Source organism: Sciurus vulgaris, assembly GCF_902686455.1.
Source record: "Sciurus vulgaris genome assembly, chromosome: 8".
Lineage (NCBI taxonomy): Eukaryota > Metazoa > Chordata > Mammalia > Rodentia > Sciuridae > Sciurus > Sciurus vulgaris.
Window position 1 is genome coordinate 52778782 of NC_136468.1, and position 19689 is coordinate 52798470.

A 19689-nucleotide genomic window follows, 5' to 3' on the forward strand; every position below is an offset into this window, starting at 1 on the left:
ATTACTTGTGACATAAATCTATAATTTCATAAATTGCATTCCTAACGGATTTCTCACAGAATTTCAACTTTTATAATCTGAATTTGTTATAGCTTACAAAGATATTAATTCAGTAAATATTTACTAAATATAGCTCTCTAGTTTTAAGTTTTACATTCAATTTGTAAATGGCAGCATTTTTTCTTTTCTGTTCATATTATACCAGCAGAATTACTATTTTTATAAAGTGAAAGAATATAGCAATTCTATACTTCTTTTGAAGGTGAGAAGAATTATTAACTGTCACACTACACTGTTTTTCAAACTATGACTCATAATCACTTAGGGAATTCCTATAAACAACAGATGGCCAGACCCCTATCCATGAGAGATTTAGTTTCAAATTTCTGCAAACATCATTTATCATTGTTGTTCTTAGGTCATGAAAACAACTTCAATGTGCAACAAGAAATGAGAAGCAATGCTCTACATTCACTGCTCAGTGTAGATAAAAAATTCAGTCTTATAAGAAATTACAATTATATGACAAAGAAATATCAACAACAGAGATCTCATGTCTTGAAATTTCCTTCAGAGATTCTCTACTGATTTCCTTTTAAAATAAGATATTAACAGCGGGTGAAACCCAACACACCTATAATACCAGCTGCTTGGGAGGCTGAGACAGGAGAATTACAAGTTCAAAGTCAGCCTCAGCAACTTAATGAGGCCCCAAGCAACTTAGCAAAAAACCCTGTGTCTCAAAATAAAAAAATTAAAAGGTCAGGCTTAACTACTGTGGCTCAGTAGTTAAGCACTCCTGGTTTCAATCCCAGGTACCAAAAAAAAAAGTATAAACAATGTTCCTTTTTCTTCTAAATATTGTTCTCTATAGTCATGCTACATAGTATCTATAATTTTACTTATTCAATATTCTATAATAGTTTTATTTTTTATCAATATTAAAAATGAATTTAAATGTTTTATGTCTTACAAATTACATCAGAGAATTACTTGAACCCCCACTGACATATTCATTTTACCTGAAGTCCACACTTACATTAGGGTTCATTCTTGGTGGTATGCATTTTATGGGTTTTGATAAATATATAATACACCCACCCTTATAGTATCATACAGAATTGTTGCACTGCACAGAATTCGCTGTGTTCTGCTGATACATCCCCACTTCCTCCATAACGCTGGGAACCACTGATCTTTTAGCTTTCTCTATAGTTTTGCCCTTTCTAGAATGTCATAAAGTTGGAATCACAGAGAATGTAGTCTTTCGGATTGGCTTCTTTCACTTAGTAATAGGCATTCAAGATTCTTCCATATCTTCTCATGGCTTGATAGCCCATTTATTTTTTGGAGCAGAATATTCTACTTTTTAGATATAACATTTACCCATTCCATAATGAAAAGTATCTTGGTTGTTTCCAAGTTTTGGTTATTATGAATAAGGTTGCTATAAACAACCATATGCAGGCTTTTGCATGGGCATGAAGAAAATCTGCAGTTCTTCCTTGTAAAGGAAAAATAAATTTTAATAACTAGATGAGTTCAAAACCGCTATTAAAAATTTTCTCCCCCCAAAACAGAGAGTTAGAATAAAGTTATTTCCATGAACTTTAGAAAGTGCTGTTAGGAAACACAGATCAGTAATCTACTATGGCAATAAGTAAGGACTTGTAATGAGAAGAGAGATTAAGAAAGACATGATGAAGACATAATACTGTAGGAATAAACTGGCTGTAATATTTGGAAGAAAAAGAAATTAAATTCTTATACAATATTTTACTATGACAGTGCTGAGCAGAATTAATTTGACTGTAGTTTCACTTTTCATGAAATGAAATGTTAACTTTTTTCTCCTAACACCACAGAAACAGGCAAATACCACAAAACCCTGGGACCAAAATGAATTCTTCTCATTTCTAATAAAACATTTTACTTAAAACAAAAACAAAAAAGCCCCCCACTCACCTGTGTGAAATCATTGTACATAATCTTTCCAAGTTCAGGCTTTAATGTTGTAACTGAAAGGAAAAAACATTAAGGCTAGCTCTCTTTAAATGGTCTCAGCATTTTATACAGAATAAATTGCTTTTCTGTGAACAGTTTCAGATTTTTTCTAATCTATTTGAATGGAAATTACAATTATCTTTGCCATTTACAATATATTTGAAAAAGGATAAACATAGATTCTTATAATCTGCACAGGCATAAGCCTAATCTAAATATTGGACCTCAAATGTCTTCTATTAAGCTTAAAGGAACATGGTAAAGATGTTTGAGGGTTCAGAATTTAGGTTTCTGTCACTGGGTCCATGGGTGAAATTTTCCTAGTCCTTTCTCATTTGGTTTTTCTTAAGTCTTTCCAATCCTACATTAACCTCTTTTCTTTGATTTTTTGCTTTCCCTCCTCTCTCCTCAAGAGCCCTGTACCGTATTGACAATAAATACGAGTCGTGTAATTTATAGCATCTAGTTCAAAATTAACTCTTCTTCATCAGAGTCTAATTTTAGAATGGCTTAATTTTATTTCCAGATTAATGTCACTGTATGTCTTTTTAACTTAGTAATGGTACAGATTCTATCATATTCCATTCCTACTCTCAATCCAAGCTTTTATTCTATCTTATCTAGCTACCAAAATAGCCTACTAGCTACTCTTTCTAGATCCACCTATGTCCCACACCAATTAATGTCTATACTAGGGGGCAGAGAGAACTTCTTGAAAAATAAATCAAATAACTTCATCCATTGCTTAAAGGCTTCCAACAGCATATAAGATATTAAACAAAATTAAAAATAGCCCACATGGTCTGTGTGATATGGTCTGCATCCAAATCTCCAGCCTAATCTCCATTCCCTCTTTCCCTTAATTCATGTTCTCTAGCCACACATATCTCCTTACCACTAATAAGTCTGAATACAAGTTGTTTCTTCTGGTTTAAAGGCCCTTTCACCTTTAATCCCTCTCACTAATCAATTCATAATTATTATTCTTATCTCAACCTGAGCATCACACTTCTTCAAGGAGATCTAAAGCAGTCACCTACACACTTTCATTGACCACTTTTACATTCCCGTATGTTTATTCGTGATATGTATACCTTTCCTTACTAGTCTAAGTGCAACTAATGTTAGAACCTTATAACCCCATAACCTAATGAGGTTCCTAGCAATCAATACTTGCTAAATGAAAATATTCACTTCTGCCTTCCTAATATCTACTATAGTGTTTGATAAAGTGTAAGCAGCTTACAAAATCCTAAGGAAACCAAATAAATGAACAGAGAAATAAATGCAACAAAGTACAAAACAAGTACAATAAACTTTACTGAGAGTCTAAGATTTCAAATAAGAAACACATATGATTGAAATGACAAAAGTTTTATACTCAGAAAACCAAAGCTGTCCTATTATACTCAGAAAACTTAAGCCTTTAAAAGTTTATTTCCCCACAATAAAATACACAATTTATACTTACATGCATAATCTGCAATTGCAGGTTTTGCATGAGAAATTCGACTTAGCAGAGAGGATTTTCCAGCATTTGGGAATCTAAAGTGAGTAAATATAATTACATGTCACAACATATATCAATATTACTAATACTTACTTATCTCTGAATTCCCAACGATTCAAGAAGTAGACTTCTTGAATATTTCTGGAAGTAAAAGTAAAATAATAGGAGTTGGAGGGGAGCATATATAAGGCACTGGGTTCAATCCCCAACACTAAAAAAAGAGATAAAACATATATCCAACATAATCTATAAAACTTGAAATCAAAATATACTAATGAATAAGGTAAAGATAAATTCATGAGAGAAACTTAAAATGTTTCAGAATTAAAAGACTAAAATAATTTATTCTAATTATTTAAAAAACCTCTGAAAATCACAAATAAATTCAAAAGACTGGCAATCCACTATCTCTAGCCAAACACTAAAAAATATTACTCATTTTGTTTTTGCATTTATGAACATTTTTCAAACATACACAACAAAAGAGAAGAATAATGAATCCCACGTAGCCATTATCTAGGTTTCAGCAACTATTAATAAATTGCCAATACAATTTTTAAAACTTAGTTTGTTTAAACAGACACAAAAAGGTCCGTGCATTACAATTAGCTGATGATGTCTCTCTCTTTTTTTTTCTGTCTCAAAAAAGGGGTCCCTGAAGCATGGGAAATATTTATTGGTGTGAGTGCCTCTATTCTGTTATCTGGGGAAGTCTTGACGCAGATTCTGGCCACTCATACATATCTGGCAGCAAGGAATCATATTTACTTCGCCATATTCTTTCTTTAATATACTTTGTCTTGTCTTCAGGTTCTGGGTATCGGAAAGCCATTTTATTAGCATATAGGTATTCTGTAACTTTAATAGCAATGTTAATAGAAACTTCCTGAATATTAGCAAGTGGTGGGTAAAGTCTTCCCTGAGCTAATTCTTCATCTGTCAATTGACTTGTCAGTGCCTTTGCAGCTTCTAGGAAAATATTATCACTGATATGTTGAGTTTGACAAAGGATAACAGCTAAAGCGACACCTGGAAAAATATATACATTGTTTCCTTGACCTGGTGTAAAGACTCGCCCATCTTGTAGTTTCACTGGCCCAAATGGACTACCACTGGCAAACAAACACCTTCCCTCTGTAAGTGTATATGCTTCTTCAGGGGTGCACTCAGCCTTTGTTGTAGGATTGCTTAATGCAAATATTATAGGCCTTTCATTGATACGGGCCATGGCTTTGATTACAGCAGGAGTAAAAAGTCCGCCAGCACCAGCAACTCCAATTATAGTTGAAGGCTTGAGTATATTTACTGCATCTTCAAAAGTATCAGGTATGCTTTCTGGGGCTGGGTGAGCAAATGGTTCCTGATTACTATCTATTTTAGCACTCCGTCCCTTAACTAATAAACCAAACTTGTCAAACATCCAGATTTTCTTTTGTGCCTCTTCTTCCGAAAGGCTATTTTCTACCATAGACATAACTATAAGATTTGCAATCCCAAGAGCAGCCTCTCCTGCTCCAAGAAACAGAATCTTGTGTTCTGAGATTGGTTTACTAATAACTTTTTGGGCTGCAAGAAGACCTGCTAGAGCTACTGAAGCTGTTCCTTGAATATCATCATTGAAGGTACAATATTTTTTTCGATATTTTCTCAAGAACCTAAACACATTATGATTTCCAAAGTCTTCAAATTGAATAAGGGTGTTCCGGCCATATCTGTCAGTAACTGCTTTCATAAACTCATCAATCAGATCATCATAAAGTTGTGAACGATCTCGTTTCTGATACAAGCCCATGTAAAATGGATCCTTTAAGAGTGCTTGATTATCAGTTCCCACATCAATACACACAGGTAGACATCGATTAGGCCATATTCCTGCACAAGTGTGTACAAGCAAAGTTTTCCTACTGGAATTCCCATTCCATAGACGCCCAAATCTCCAAGACCCAGAATTCTCTCCCCATCAGTCACCACAACAGCCTTAACATGATTTTCTGGCCAGTTATCCACAATTGATCTAACATGACCTCTGTCTGAGATTGAAATAAATAATCCCTTTGGTCTTCTAAAGATGTGTCCATATTGGGAACAGGCGAGACCAACTGTTGGTGTATATACAGTTGGCATTAGACTTTCAATATCATCTTGTAGTATTCTATAAAAGTTTCTCATTTCTTTCTTGTATTCCCATTATATAGATGTACTTTTCCAAAGGGCTATTCATTTTTTTTCAAGCTTTTATGGAATCGTAAGGCTTGAATATCTTGTGTCTCTATTTTAGGAGGTAAAAGTCCTTGAAGACCAAGCATTTGTCGTTCCTGTAATGTAAATGCCATTCCCTTGTTTGTTCTTGGATTCAACATGAGTGGCTTGCCTTTCTCTTTCCTGTGCAAATGACGACATGCCACTGAACAAGGAGTGGCAACTGCTCTTAACCAGGAAAACATCTTTTCTTTCACCACACGTTTCACCCGGCGACAGGTGGTGCTTCGGCTGGAGAGGCCGCGGCCCTGCAGCCCACTCCGCGATGCTCAGCCCGGGCATCGCCCGGCCCTCCTCCGCTCCGACTTTCCGAAGCCTACACCATCTCTGGCTTGCACTCTGATGATGTCTCTTAAATCTGTTTTGTTACAAACTTTCCCTCCATCTTGTTTCCCCTTTTCTATTTATTTTTAAAGAAACTGGATCATTTATCCTTCACAATTTATTTTCCAGTCTGGTATCTACATAATTATCACTTAACATGCTCTTTTGTCCTGGATTTTCCCTAAGTTGGAAATTATAAAATCTTCATTTAAAACAAAACAAAAAACTTGGTTGGCCTAATTTTTAAGTGAACAATATGAGCACTTTTCAAGGATGAAGCTTAACTTTTTATTTCATATTGAGAGACATTTAGATTGCCTCCATTTTTTTGCAACTAACATTTTTTGCAAATAACATTGCAAAAATATGTATATAGCAGGTATACACCATTAACAGTCATTTCTGAGTCAGGGTATCAATAGAAAAACTGCTTTTTATCTTTCTGCAAACAAATGTATATTATTTGTCTACTTTTTTTCTAAAAACTTTAAACAACACAGTGTTTATCTATAAACACTGTACCTATCTTTAACATCTTTCTGGGGACAAATTTTTAGGTAAGTAAATACTGGATTAAACTATATGTTCATTTTAAAGGTTTTTGATTTTATTGCTATATTCCCTCAAGAAAAGTCTACCAGGTATTTATAAAGTACTAAGAAAGGGGGTTACTTAAAAGATTCTTTTGTAAATTTTACTCACATAATTCCAATAAACTACCAACAAATATTTACTGATCACTGACTTTGTATCAATCAGGCAGCATACTGAGCATCAGAAATTCAGCAATAATCCATGCCTTCAGTTTTCACTCAAATTTGAGGAAAGTAATCTTTCAAAAACTCTGCCAAACTTTTATAGGAAATAATGGTGTAATAGCACTTAAAAATTCTATAAAAATTTATAAGCCCTAGAATGGAGCTCTTTAACAATTTTCTTCATAAAAAAATCTTTATATAATGAATTATGTGAGATTTAATGATTATGTTCCCCTAGAAATACAATATTTTCTCATACCCTGTTTCCAGGCTCTTACAACTCTGAAAAACAGCAAATTGTACCCATTTTTGTCCACGATTATCTTTAACTATACTTGCCTATTTCTTTCCAATATCCTCATATTATCATAATTAAGTTCAGAAAAATGCAAGTACGTCATTGGGATTTTAATTGGAATTGCATTGAATCTGTATAGCACTTTTGGTAGTATGGCCATTTTGACAATATTAATTCTGCCTATCCAAGAACATTTGAGATCTTTCCATCTTCTAAGGTGTTCTTTAATTTCTTTCTTTAGTGTTCTGTAGTTCTCATTGTAGAGCTCTTTCACCTCTTTTGTGAGATTGATTCCCAAATATTTTATTTTTTTGGAGCCTATTGTGAATGGGGTAGTTTTCCTAACTTCTCTTTCTGAAAATTCATCACTTATGTATAAAAATGCATTGGATTTATAAGCATTGATCTTGTAACCTGCTACTTTACTGAATTCACTTATGAGTTCTAAAAGTTTTCTGGTGGAGTTTCCAGGTTCCTCTAAATATATAATCATGTCATCAGAGAACAGGGATAGTTTGAGTTCTTTTCCTATTCGTAGCCCTTTAATTTCTTTGGTGTGTCTAATTGCTCTGGCTAGAGTTTCAAGGACGATGTCGAATAGAAGTGGTGAAAGAGGGCATCCCTGCCTTGTTCCAGTTTTCAGGGGGAATGCTTTCAGTTTTTCACCATTTAGAATGATATTGGCCATGGGCTTAGTGTAGATGGCCTTTACCACGTTAAGGAATGTTCCCACTATCCCTATTTTTTCTAGTGTTTTGAGCATGAAGGGGTGCTGTATTTTATCAAATGCTTTTTCTGCATCTATTGAAATAATCATGTGATTCTTAACTTTAAGTCTGTTGATATGGTAAATGATATTTATTGATTTCCAGATGTTGAACCAACCTTGCATCCCTGGGATGAAACCCACTTGATCGTGGTGCACTATCTTTTTAATATGTTTTTGTATGTGATTTGCTAAAATTTTGTTGAGAATTTTTGCGTCGATGTTCATTAAGGATATTGGTCTGAAATTTTCTTTCCTTGATGTGTCTCTGTCTGGTTTAGGTATCAGGGTGATATTGGCTTCATAGAATGAAGTTTGGGAGGGTTTCCTCCTCTTCTATTTCATGGCATACTTTGAGGAGTATTAGAATGAGCTCTTCTTTAAAGGTTTTGTGGAACTCTGCTGAGAACCCATCTGGTCCCGGACTTTTCTTTGTTGGTAGGCTTTTGATGACTTCTTCTATTTCATTGCTTGAAACTGATTTATTTAAGTTGTGTATGTCCTCCTCGTTCAGTTTAGGTAATTCATATGTCTCTAGAAACTTGTTGATGTCTTCAAGGTTTTCTGTTTTGTTGGAATATAGATTTTCAAAGTAGCTTCTAATTATGTTTTGTATTTCACTCGTGTCTGTTGTGATATTTCCTTGTTCATTCCGAATTTTAGTAATTTGAGTTTTCTCCCTCTTTCTCTTTCACCCTGCACAAAACTTAATTCAAAATGGATCAAGGACCTCGGAATTAGACCAGAGACCCTGCATCTTATAGAAGAAAAAGTAGGTCCAAATCTTCAACTTGTAGGCTTAGGATCAGACTTCCTTAACAGGACTCCCATAGCACAAGAAATAAAAGCATGAATCAATAACTGGGATAGATTCAAACTAAAAAGCTTTCTCTTAGCAAAGGAAACTATCAGTAATGTGAAGAGAGAGCCTACAGAGTGGGAGAATATCTTTGCCACTCATACTTCAGATAGAGCGCTAATTTCCAGAATCTATAAAGAACTCAAAATACTCTACACCAAGAATACAAATAATCCAATCAACAAATGGGCTAAGGAAATGAACAGACACTTCACAGAAGACGGACAAGCAATCAACAGATATATGAAAAAATGTTCAACATCTCTAGTAATAAGAGAAATGCAAATCAAAACTACCCTAAGATTTTATCTCACCCCAATTAGAATGGCGATTATCAAGAACACAAGCAACAATAGGTGTTGGTGAGGATGTGGGGAAAAAGGTACACTTATACATTGCTGGTGGGGTTGCAAATTAGTGCAGCCACTCTGGAAAGCAGTGTGGAGATTCCTCAGAAAGCTTGGAATGGAACCACCATTTGACCCAGCTATCCCACTCCTTGGCCTATACCCAAAGGACTTAAAATCAGCACATTACAGAGATACAGCCACATCAATGTTCATAGCTGCTCAATTCACTATAGTCAGATTGTGGAATCAACCTAGATGCCCTTCAGTTGATGAATGGATAAAGAAACTGTGGCATATATATACAATGGAATATTACTCCGCCATGAAGAATGATAAAATTATGGCATTTGCAGGCAAATGGATGAAATTGGAGAATATCATGCTAAGTGAGATAAGCCAATCTCAAAAACCAAAGGAAGAATGATCTCGCTGATAAGCAGATGATGACATATAATGGGGGGTGGGAAGGATTAGCGTTAGGGTTAGGGTTAGGTTTAGGGTTAGGGTTAAGGAGGGTGGCAAGAATGGAGGAAGGAAGGACTGTATAGAGGGAAAAGAGGGGTAGGAGGGGTGGGGGGAGGAAAAAAATAACAGAATGAATCAAACAACATTACCCTATGTAAATTTATGGTTACACAAATGGTATGCCTTTACTCCATGTACAAACAAAGAAACAACATGTATCCCATTTGTTTACAATTTAAAAAAAAAAGAAAAATGCAAGTAACTATTTCCAAAGATACCAAAGAATGATCTCTTTGAAGGACGCTAATGTTAGAAGAACAGACATTTGATATTTTTCTTAAAAAGTACTTAATGAAAATTTTAGAGGCTGAAATCCAACATATGTGAAGTTCAGATTTGACAACGTATAGTACAATGTATTAGTCATATAAAGGTTCAGTTCATCCCTGAAACCAGCTAAAAGGTTTGCTGGTATTCACAGTATTATCTTCAATAATAGTTGCCTAATTTAAAAACACTAGAGTACATATGTTACACATTCTGCTTGAGAATTTTGATGCTTGAAGTACCACCTATAATTTCAAACCATTTCTGAAAAGCCTATATGAAGTCTCCAAAAAACTGCCAACATAATAAAGATGAAGACAGCAGCTACAATTCACTGGGCCTGCATAAATGGAAAGTATGTGTTCTGCTGTAAATGCATTGTCTCAACAACTTTTTTTTTTTAATTTTTATTTTAAATTTTATTTATTTATTTTTATTGTAAACAAATGGGATACATGTTGTTTCTCTGTTTGTGCATGGTGTAAAGGCATACCATTTGTGTAATCACAAATTTACATAGGGTAATGTTGTTTGATTCATTCTGTTATTTTTTCCCTTCCCCCATCCCTCCCACCCCTCTTTTCCCTCTATACAGTGCTTCCTTCCTCCATTCTTGCCCCCCTCCCTAACCCTAACTCTAATCCTAACTCTAACCCCTCCCTCCCCTCAACAACTTTTTAAGATGAGAACTACCTCCATCCATTATTAAAGATGAGAAAACACAGACTTAGAGAAGGTATGTATCTTATCTAAGACCAAGTCAACCTCTGAAGGATTTGAGATTCTAACTCATACAGTTGAGTAGTCCCTCACCTTTACTACTCATACTCAGTTTTTGTCTTAAAAGTGTTACTTTGGAATCTGAAACACATTTTTCTATTAAATGAGGCTAGGAGAACCGGATTCCCAGTTCTTGTCCACTAAACCCTATTAAACCCACAACATTCCTGAAGAAAATAGAAGATTACAGATACTATGCTTCATAATTCTGACTTATTTAAAAAATTAAATATGAATGGCGAACTAGGAAAGCAACTTCCCTGTTATAACTTCAGTAAGAATAGGCTCTCTGGGCACTCTAAGTCGATGGTGGTTAAAACCTATTGGCTGGTCAGGCAGTGTAAGAAGTAACAGATTCAGACATAATAGTCTGGTAAAGAAGTGAGACAGCTGGAGGGAAATATGAGAAAAGCTTTAAAGAAAAAAAAAAAAGGCATTGGAAAAGTAAGAACAAATCTGGAGCAGAATACCAATATGGCAGTTTTCCTATTATTTCCATATGAAAAACTCTTAATGTTGTCACAGGGAGCCAGGGAGAGGGAGAGGAAGACAAAGAGAGCAATGCAAATCAAAGTTTACCCTTCCTTTAGCTACTCTCCATCTTGCTGATATCTATCCTCCTGTGGTAGGCACCAGTACTGCAAACCCCTCAGCTAAATGGCATTGTTTAATGAAAGAACAGAGACTAGTGGAGAAGACAATATTATGAGGTATGCAATACCAAGAATAGACAGATCCTAAGCAGAGGCATAAAGAAACAGCAACGACGAAATTCAATTCAATGCCCAAAAGTAAAGTAAGTCTGAGGACTGACAGTGTCCATACTAGTCTTTACATATTTAATTAATGATGTCAATCTCCCTTTTAACACTCTCAAGGATATTTTAATTGCTTTTTACCTTCTTTTTCTTTCTGTATACTTTTTTTAAAAATATATTTTTATTAGTTGTTGATGGACCTTTATTTTATTTACTTATTTACATGTGAGGCTGAGAATCGAACCCAGTGCCTCACACATGCTAGGCGAGTACTCATCACTGAGCCACAACCCCAATCTCTCTGTATACTTTTTAAAAAAAATTTTTACAGACTACGTTTTGATTCATTGTACACAAATGGAGTACAACTTTTCGTTTATACAGTTGTACCTCTGTATACTTAGAAGTATTTAAAAGTACAGTTTTGGATTTCTAATTTTATATCAGTAATATTCTTTAACATTCTTATAATATTTCATTTGACTCAATTTATTTTTTTTATTCATTCTCTTACATTCCAATGATCATTTCATTTGCTCCAATCTTTTACAAATGAATAGTAACTAGGAAACTCTATTTTGACAATTTGAAAATAATTCAAGCTGACCCTTGCAGAGCATGAATTTGAATTGCAAATCTTACCTTAGTGCAGATTTTTTTGTTTTGGAACTTGGCAAAAACTTTTGCACAAACTTACAGATCATACATGGCACCATTTGCAGTCAAGGTAAATGTAAACAAATAAAAGATTCAGTACAAAAACATAACTTCATAAAATTAACTGCAGTGCATAATACACTACTATAATAATTTCTAAGCTACTTCCTGTTGCTATGGCAGTGAGCTCAAGTGTTGCACAAGTATCCACTTAAAAATCCCATGTGACCCAAATCATATCCACATGAGCAGTTTGCCTCTCCAGTAAATTGCATATAACAGTAAAAAGTGATTTCTCAAAGTTCTCAAAAAATTTTCACCACATGTAATGCACATAATATATAAAACATATACTGACTGTTTATGTTATCTACAAGGCTTCCTGTCAAGAAGTGATTACTAGTTAAGTTTTTGAGGAGTCAAAAGTTACATACATTTTTTGATTGCAGGGGAGTGGTCATGGGGTTGGTTGGAACCCCAACCCCTGTTCAAGCGTCAACTGTGAATTTGGTAACATATTCTCAAAGTACGCTAACAGCACACAAATTCTATAAACCTGAAAAATTCATGGCCCAAACTGTTATTTACATTTATTTCCTATTCACGAAATGTCTCTCTGAAAGTATGATAAAAATATGAATGGTACATACCCCACCAGGCCTACATCAGCTATTAGCTTCAGATCAAGGTGAATTATTCGTTTCTGGCCTTTCAATGGTAAGAAATTGGTAAGTAGTTTACCACCAATGCCACCTTCAGCTACTAAAATTCTGTCTTCCTCTTTATTGAGTTCTCCTTTAAAAAAGGAAGAGAAATACAGCAAAGATTAATAAGTGTAATCAATAATGTGGTATTTTTCTTCCAGAAAAACATGCCAAGAAATTTCAATTTATAAATCTAAAGGACTAAAGTACAAGACCAAGCTTCTTTGAAAATTCTGAGCCTACAGGGCTAGAGGTATAGCTCAGTGGTGGAGTGCTTGCTTGCCACCAGTGATGCCCTGGTTTCAATCCCTAGTACCACCAAAATAAGTAATAAATATGTAAGTCTGACCCTGGAAAAACACTTCTGTTAGCAACTGAAAAGACACTAGCTATAGGTCTTAAAAACAAGTACTCTTATATCTTTAAAAAATCTTAAATTCAACAGTAAATTTTGAACAAACTTCATATACACTTTAGAAAGCTCTTTTATAAATTAGTAGCTAAAGTAATGTTTAAAAAATTCTTCTTAAACTCTATAAGCTATTTTTCAAAACCCTCAAATTTTCACAACCTTAGAAGCGTCAACAGACTCACCTATAATTTTACCATTTTCATCAGTTACTGAAATACCCACAGGTACAGGGATTTCACAGTCTTTTCCTTTGGAGCCTTTAAGTGCACTAACCCTACAAAAAATGAAATATAATTTAAAACTAAATTAAAAAATAAAAAAGTCCTGAATTAAGTGGTTTATGTTTCAAGTAAATACAAAGAATAGTAATCAACTGTTCTGGGTAATACAGGTGGTAAATGATCAAATACTAAAGAAAACTAAAATTATCCCTAATTACTGCACTTTAGACTACTGTATGGTATAAAAATGGTAATAGGAAATGATTTAAGTTACCAAGCTAACCACCAAGTCACCAAATGAACTAAGATATTACACATCTGGAATGAAAATCTCATTGCTACAATATAAGCTAGAAAAAAATGCAAAATCCACTTCATAATTAAGCATTTTGTGACTACTCTTAAACAGCTCATGAAAAAATAATTAGTACAAACTTCTAACTTAGTTAAGTCCACTTCCAGGAATTTATTCTCCAAAAAATATTTAACAACTATGTAAAAAGCATCTACACAAGGATGTTATATTGTGGTTATAACAACAAGCCCCGCTCCCCCCAAATAAAAAATAATGAACTAAAAACAACTATAGCCTAAATAGGTAAATGATAAAATAGTTAATTCTGATACTATATTATGCAGCATTCTGAATAATTTTCTGATATGAGAAACATGTTAAGTAAAAAGAGGTTGTAAAACAGTGATCTCTATTTTCTTTTTTCTTGGGTACACAATTATATGTATAACACAAAAAGTCTTAAAATAAGTCAAAAATAGTGGTTATCTCTGGGTGGAAGAACTACAGGTGATTGATTTTTAATGGCAGTGCAGAGTAGCATAGTTGAAATGTGAAAAAGGTTTCCTAATGGTTGTCCAAGATAATTTTAGAATAGTGGGGATTCATATCATTTTTTCTCTATAGAGGAAGAGCAAAAAGGAATATAGACAGAGAAGAAATGGATAAAAAGTTTAAAGACTTCAAAATACAAAGACACAGCTTTTCATGAGTTTAGACATTTTAGACTTGCTCAGTTACAAATACAGGATATAATTTACCAATTAAGTTTTATCTGGAAACTTTTTCTTCTAGAAGGGTGTGATACTCTATAAAATTAAAATCATTCAGTAAGCACTTACCGACTGTTTGCTCCTTCTCCAGCTACAAACCGTTTCTTAGGATATTTGTCTTTAAGTTGTCTTAAAGTCATTTTTTTATGGGCTACAACCCAGACGTCACCACCTTTTCCACCTTCTCCACCTAAACGAGGATAACCCATTCCACCACTTCCTCCTTTAGTGAAGAGTCTTAGGTTATCAATGAAATTTCCATACTTAAAAAGAGAGAAAACATTAGGTATCAAATGTGCCTACCAATTTAGAGCTTCCAGTTTTATTCCACTAAAATTTCTTTTTTAAAACTAATAAAACATGGCTTTCTCTATGCCAATTCTAGAGCCTTTATTTTAAAGCTCACCTCAGGTCTCACCTCCTTTTCCCATTTCTCTTAGGATATGCTTCAGTTATTGGTTTTTGTTCCATTTACCTTCAGGGTCCCTTTTTATCCTAAATTTTCTCTCCTGGGTGATTTCAATCTGTACTAGAACTATTGCCCTGGTGGGATATTTTCTATGTCCAATCTGTTGCCTATCTCTACCAGGATGTAGATTTCTAGTAGTTTAAAGCAACTGAGAGCAGGATCTGTATTTAATTTATATTTGAAACCCCTAATATATGTAACTTGCTGGTGGATATCACCTGAATATATAATAGTCACCTCAAAAACAAAATATTGGTCTGGGGACAACTCAGTGGCAAAGTACAAGAAGTGCGAGGCCCTGGGATGGATTCCTAGCACTGCAAAAGAAAATCCCCAAACATAACCCCAAATCCCCCCAGCCCAAAATTTGTTTCTCCAATGTTCCCTGAATTAATGGAATCATAGCTTGTCTATTCATTGAGACTGCAGAAATACATGTCTTTCAGACTACAGCTGTTTCTTTCCCAGAAGCCTTGCTAGCTCTCTCCTTCCCGGTACCACTGACCTAGAACCTTGACTAATACATTAAATCCAAAATAGTCTTTGGATGTCTAGTTATTTCTTCCTTAATGCATCCTCCATCATGTTGCTGACAGCTATTTTTCTGAAATGAATCTGATCTCTAATGATATTTTCCCCCTACTCAAAAACCATGCATGTTTTTTTGGTTTTACTGTTTATAAAACAATGTAAAATTCATAATGCTGTATTCAAAACCCTTACCAGTATCTTTTCATTTGTCCAATCCCTCCCATTCACCTCTTCCTCTTGCTCTGTTCTACATGGTGTACTGCCATGACCCTATGCCAATTTGCTCATGATTTTCTTCTTAGAATGTCATTTTCTTCCTATCATAAACTCTCCTAAATGTCATATTTCCAATGTTCCCTCAAATAATGGAACCATATTTTGAGGGAACATTGGAGGAACAGATTTCTAACTCCTCTAATCAACACTTAACTTGACATTGCTGACTCTCTCAGCGATTTTATTATCCCTCTATTACACTTTTTGAAATTGTACACTGCATTTAGTTTTTACTTGTTTCCCTTACTAAATCAAGAACTTTTGTAGGCAAAGATCTGTGTATTAACCTCCAGGCTATCAACATACCTTAAAAGTAATTGCTTAAATTAAAAATTTTCTCATTTTTAGTCATTTAGGATAGTTCTAAATCTCAAGTATATCCGGGACACTTTTTAAAAACTGAAACACTGACCATTCTGAAAAATTCTTAAGGAAGGTTTTTAAAGATCCATTTAATATGCGACTTTTTTTTTTAACTCGATTCATCAGATCCACAAATTTAGGAGGTTCACTTAAAAGGAGTATCTCAAGGTGATCATTAGTAATAAGGTAAATGTCCAAAGTATGATGCTAGCAGAGGCCATTATAAGTTTTTTTCTGTCATTTTTTAAGCAGCTGTGAATTTTAACGAAAACAGTTAAGGTCAATGCTACACAAAAAATAGCCTAAATTTTCTGCAAGACACATCAATTACACATTTCTGTTTTCCTGAGAAAGACCTTTCTAGAAAGATCTTAAAAGCAGTGTACTGAGGAGAAAATCTATTTTTTAAAAGTCTACAGATAATAAAAAAAGAAAACTCAATATTTGAGTCCAAACAAAAGCAAAAACAACCCCTATAATTCACCTACAGTATCTTCATGTCTAAACGGCAGGCAGAGACCCCATTTCCTCTCACGTGCACACAAGGTCCCTAAAGAATCTTAAACCCTGTGGCCAATCGTTCTAATCACTCAATGCAGACTCATTCTTCACTTCGGTAGGCAAAGCCCGACCACAGGAGGGGTCGAGAGGACTGGCAATGCCAAGAAGAAAAAAGAGGTCCCTAGAAAGAAAACGGTGGAGGGGAGTGAGGAAGACACAGGACGCTCAACTGGAGACAGGTGCACCAAGCTGAGGGGCACCAAGCACGGACCTTTCTGAACAACACGCAACTGCAATGCACCATGACTGCGCTGGGCGACTCCCTCCCGCCGAAGCTGCACACTTTGTGAGGCGCGCGTCTTACGTCATCGCCCGCCGCCGACCGGATATTTTTTTTCTTCCGCTCGCGTCTGAGGACAGGCGCATGCGTGGTACGGTGCACTCGTGGGGAAAGGCGCATGCGCTCAGTGCGTCGCTCGTCGGGCTCTGGGTGAGGCGGCAAAAGGCTGCAAGTCTGCCAGAATAGCTGAGTAAAGCCCTGAGATGAAGGTCGGGAAGTAGTGTGCCAAGGGACCGTAGGGTGCAGAATAGATGCCTCGGGAATTAACATTTTGAATGAAATAGAACTTGAGACGAGGCTGCTTGGACTAATTTTTATACTAATTGAGAAAGCTATAAGGTATCAGAATCTTATTAAAGTGAGAAACTTCCAGCAGATTTTAAAGCAAACACGTAAAAGACACGGAAACTCAACTGGGAAAACAGTTCCCCAAAAGCTGTTAATTCAAGAATGAGCCGCGTAATCTCCAGCCAAAGGTGTTGCTGGGAGAGACAATGAATTTAAAACTGTGACACAAAAGTATTGAGAAAAATGCCAAGATTTGAGTTCTGTAAGAAGAATCTTATAGGCAGCGGATGAGAGAAACTTGTGTTCAAGTATTTTCAGCAGCTTTTTGGAGTCAGGTAGCAAGAGTTTTATCCGACTGTCTTTTTTTTTTTTTTTTTTTTAATTAGAGCTTTATAATTATACACAGTAGTTGGGTTCATCCCTGCAAACACACAGGCATGGAATTAGATTTCAGTTTGAAGCGCTCCTTTTTGAGAATTAGAGGTTACCTTCCCTCAGTCTGGGCAGAACCTTCAGAGAATAATTGACTCTTAGGCACCTTTGCCTCCTCTTCCCATGCTCCTCGTTCTGTGAAAAATGCACATTCTCAGTGGGTCTCACCACATTGCAAGTTTTGTAATTCTTTTTTTTAAACACCACGACTAAATTTCTAAAATCTTTTTTACACCTAAATGTGACAGTCTCTTCACCTCCCGATAAGGGCAGTGATTATTTGAGGAAAAACACAAACAAAAACCAACAACAACAATGAAAAAAAACAGGTGCAAAAACTATCCCACTCCATCTAGATTCTTTCACTGTTATCGGACTCCCCTCTTCACCATCAGTGAAACTGTAATTAGTGTAACCTGTAATTTTTGTATGTATTTTCCCGCAGTGGCTTACTTTAATGTTGATTATTAACCTGAAACAGTATCAGTTTGTCTCCATCAGTGTACTTATCTCTCTTAAATCAGGATGTTAGGTTGTTATTGTTTCTAGTTAAATCTTGATAACATTTGCTACCATCTGAATTCCTGTCTTTATTAAGTCGTCTTATTTCAGAATAATGTTGAGTTCAGTGCACTTATTTTCTGAAGCTTATTTCTTATTAGTGTACACAACCCATTTTCTTTTCAAAGCTGGAAGTATTTATTATAGCTCTAGTTACCACGTAGCAAAAGAAACATTGTATTTGGAAGCTGTCCATTTTGAAATGTACAGCTAAAATTAACATGAGGTGAAATGACCTAGGACATGATCCAGAGCTGATGTAGAAGTCATTAGTAGATGAAAATACTCGTACTGCCATTGAGAGGCTAGAATGGGTTCCTCATGGTTTCTCAGAAGATTAAAGTATGGGCAAACCATTAAATGCAGGACTGAAGAGTCTTGCATATTAGTCATGATGGTCCTAAAGAGCCATTGAAATAATTCATGATTTGATTGCAGAAATATTTCAATATGAGTTGTTCTAATAAAAATTTTTAAGAAAACATTTTATTTTGCAATGATTTTTAATTTATAGAAAGATTACAAAGAGTTCCCATATAATACCATTTATCTAACTTGCTCTAATGTTAACATCTTATGTAATCATTTATCAAAATGAGGAAATTAATGTTGGTACAATATCACTAACTAAACTACAAACTTTATTTGCTTTCACTAGTTTTTCAGCTATGACCATTCTCTGTTTCAGAATACTGGACACCATATTGCATTTAATCTAACTAAAGTTTTAGTATAGATATTATTTTAAATATAACATGGAAAAATATTAATTGACGAATCCAATATTTTTATGAAGTATTAATTTTGTTAGTGGACCCAAAATTGTCTAACTTGATTCTGTTTTATATATTATCTCCATTCATCTTCTATGTTGTTTTCCCACCTACTTTTAATTAGATTCCTACCTTTTGTCTACATGCTTCGGATTATGCTTGTTCAGGAGTATTTAAGAGTTGATCTGGCTCAGGCCTTGGGCTCAATGGAAACTGAATTTTCATTTGTTAATTATCAATTTATTCAAAAGAAAGACAGTAGATAAATTACTAATTCCTACATGATATAAATTACATATCTTTGTTTCATTCCATTCAAAATATTTTTACTCTGAGAACTATTATAAATTGGAGTCTTATAATGTAAGATAAAATCATTTAAATTCTCCCACATTATAAAGGTAACTGGATTGGACAAATGAGGATACATACCAGCTAAGATTTTTATCTCTTTAACTTAAAATTAAATGTTGTCAAATGCTGAAGGCCTCAGAACATAGAATTATTGTCCAAAACAAGACCTTCATGAAGGAAGAAAAAATAATCTTAAGGCTTTTCTTCCTAGGGGTTTACAGTCTATTCATTCATTAATTTGTACAACAATTTCTGAATTCCTAATTTTCCCCCACACACTCAGC

The 19689-nt window shown here is 34.8% G+C and overlaps 2 protein-coding genes across 2 annotated transcripts in view; both read right to left on the reverse strand.

The window, feature by feature from the left end:
* GTPBP10 (GTP binding protein 10) overlaps positions 1-17628 on the reverse strand; it is a 31695-nt gene extending 14067 nt beyond the window's left edge. The window contains exons 1-6 of the mRNA XM_079151709.1: positions 16929-17628; positions 14587-14780; positions 13414-13505; positions 12766-12910; positions 3476-3549; positions 1966-2018 (exon numbers count right to left, since the gene is read on the reverse strand). Of these exons, the coding sequence (XP_079007835.1) occupies positions 1966-2018; positions 3476-3549; positions 12766-12910; positions 13414-13505; positions 14587-14780; positions 16929-17267 (897 nt within the window). The 5' untranslated portion in view covers positions 17268-17628. The remainder of the gene's footprint in view (positions 1-1965; positions 2019-3475; positions 3550-12765; positions 12911-13413; positions 13506-14586; positions 14781-16928) is intronic.
* On the reverse strand, positions 4163-6106 carry LOC306668390 (NAD-dependent malic enzyme, mitochondrial-like). Its single transcript, XM_079151706.1, is given in 4 exon segments — positions 4163-5395; positions 5398-5675; positions 5677-5741; positions 5743-6106. Coding segments are annotated over 4 exon segments (1749 nt in total). The 5' UTR covers positions 5959-6106; the 3' UTR covers positions 4163-4205.
* Positions 17629-19689: the final 2061 nt, after the last annotated feature.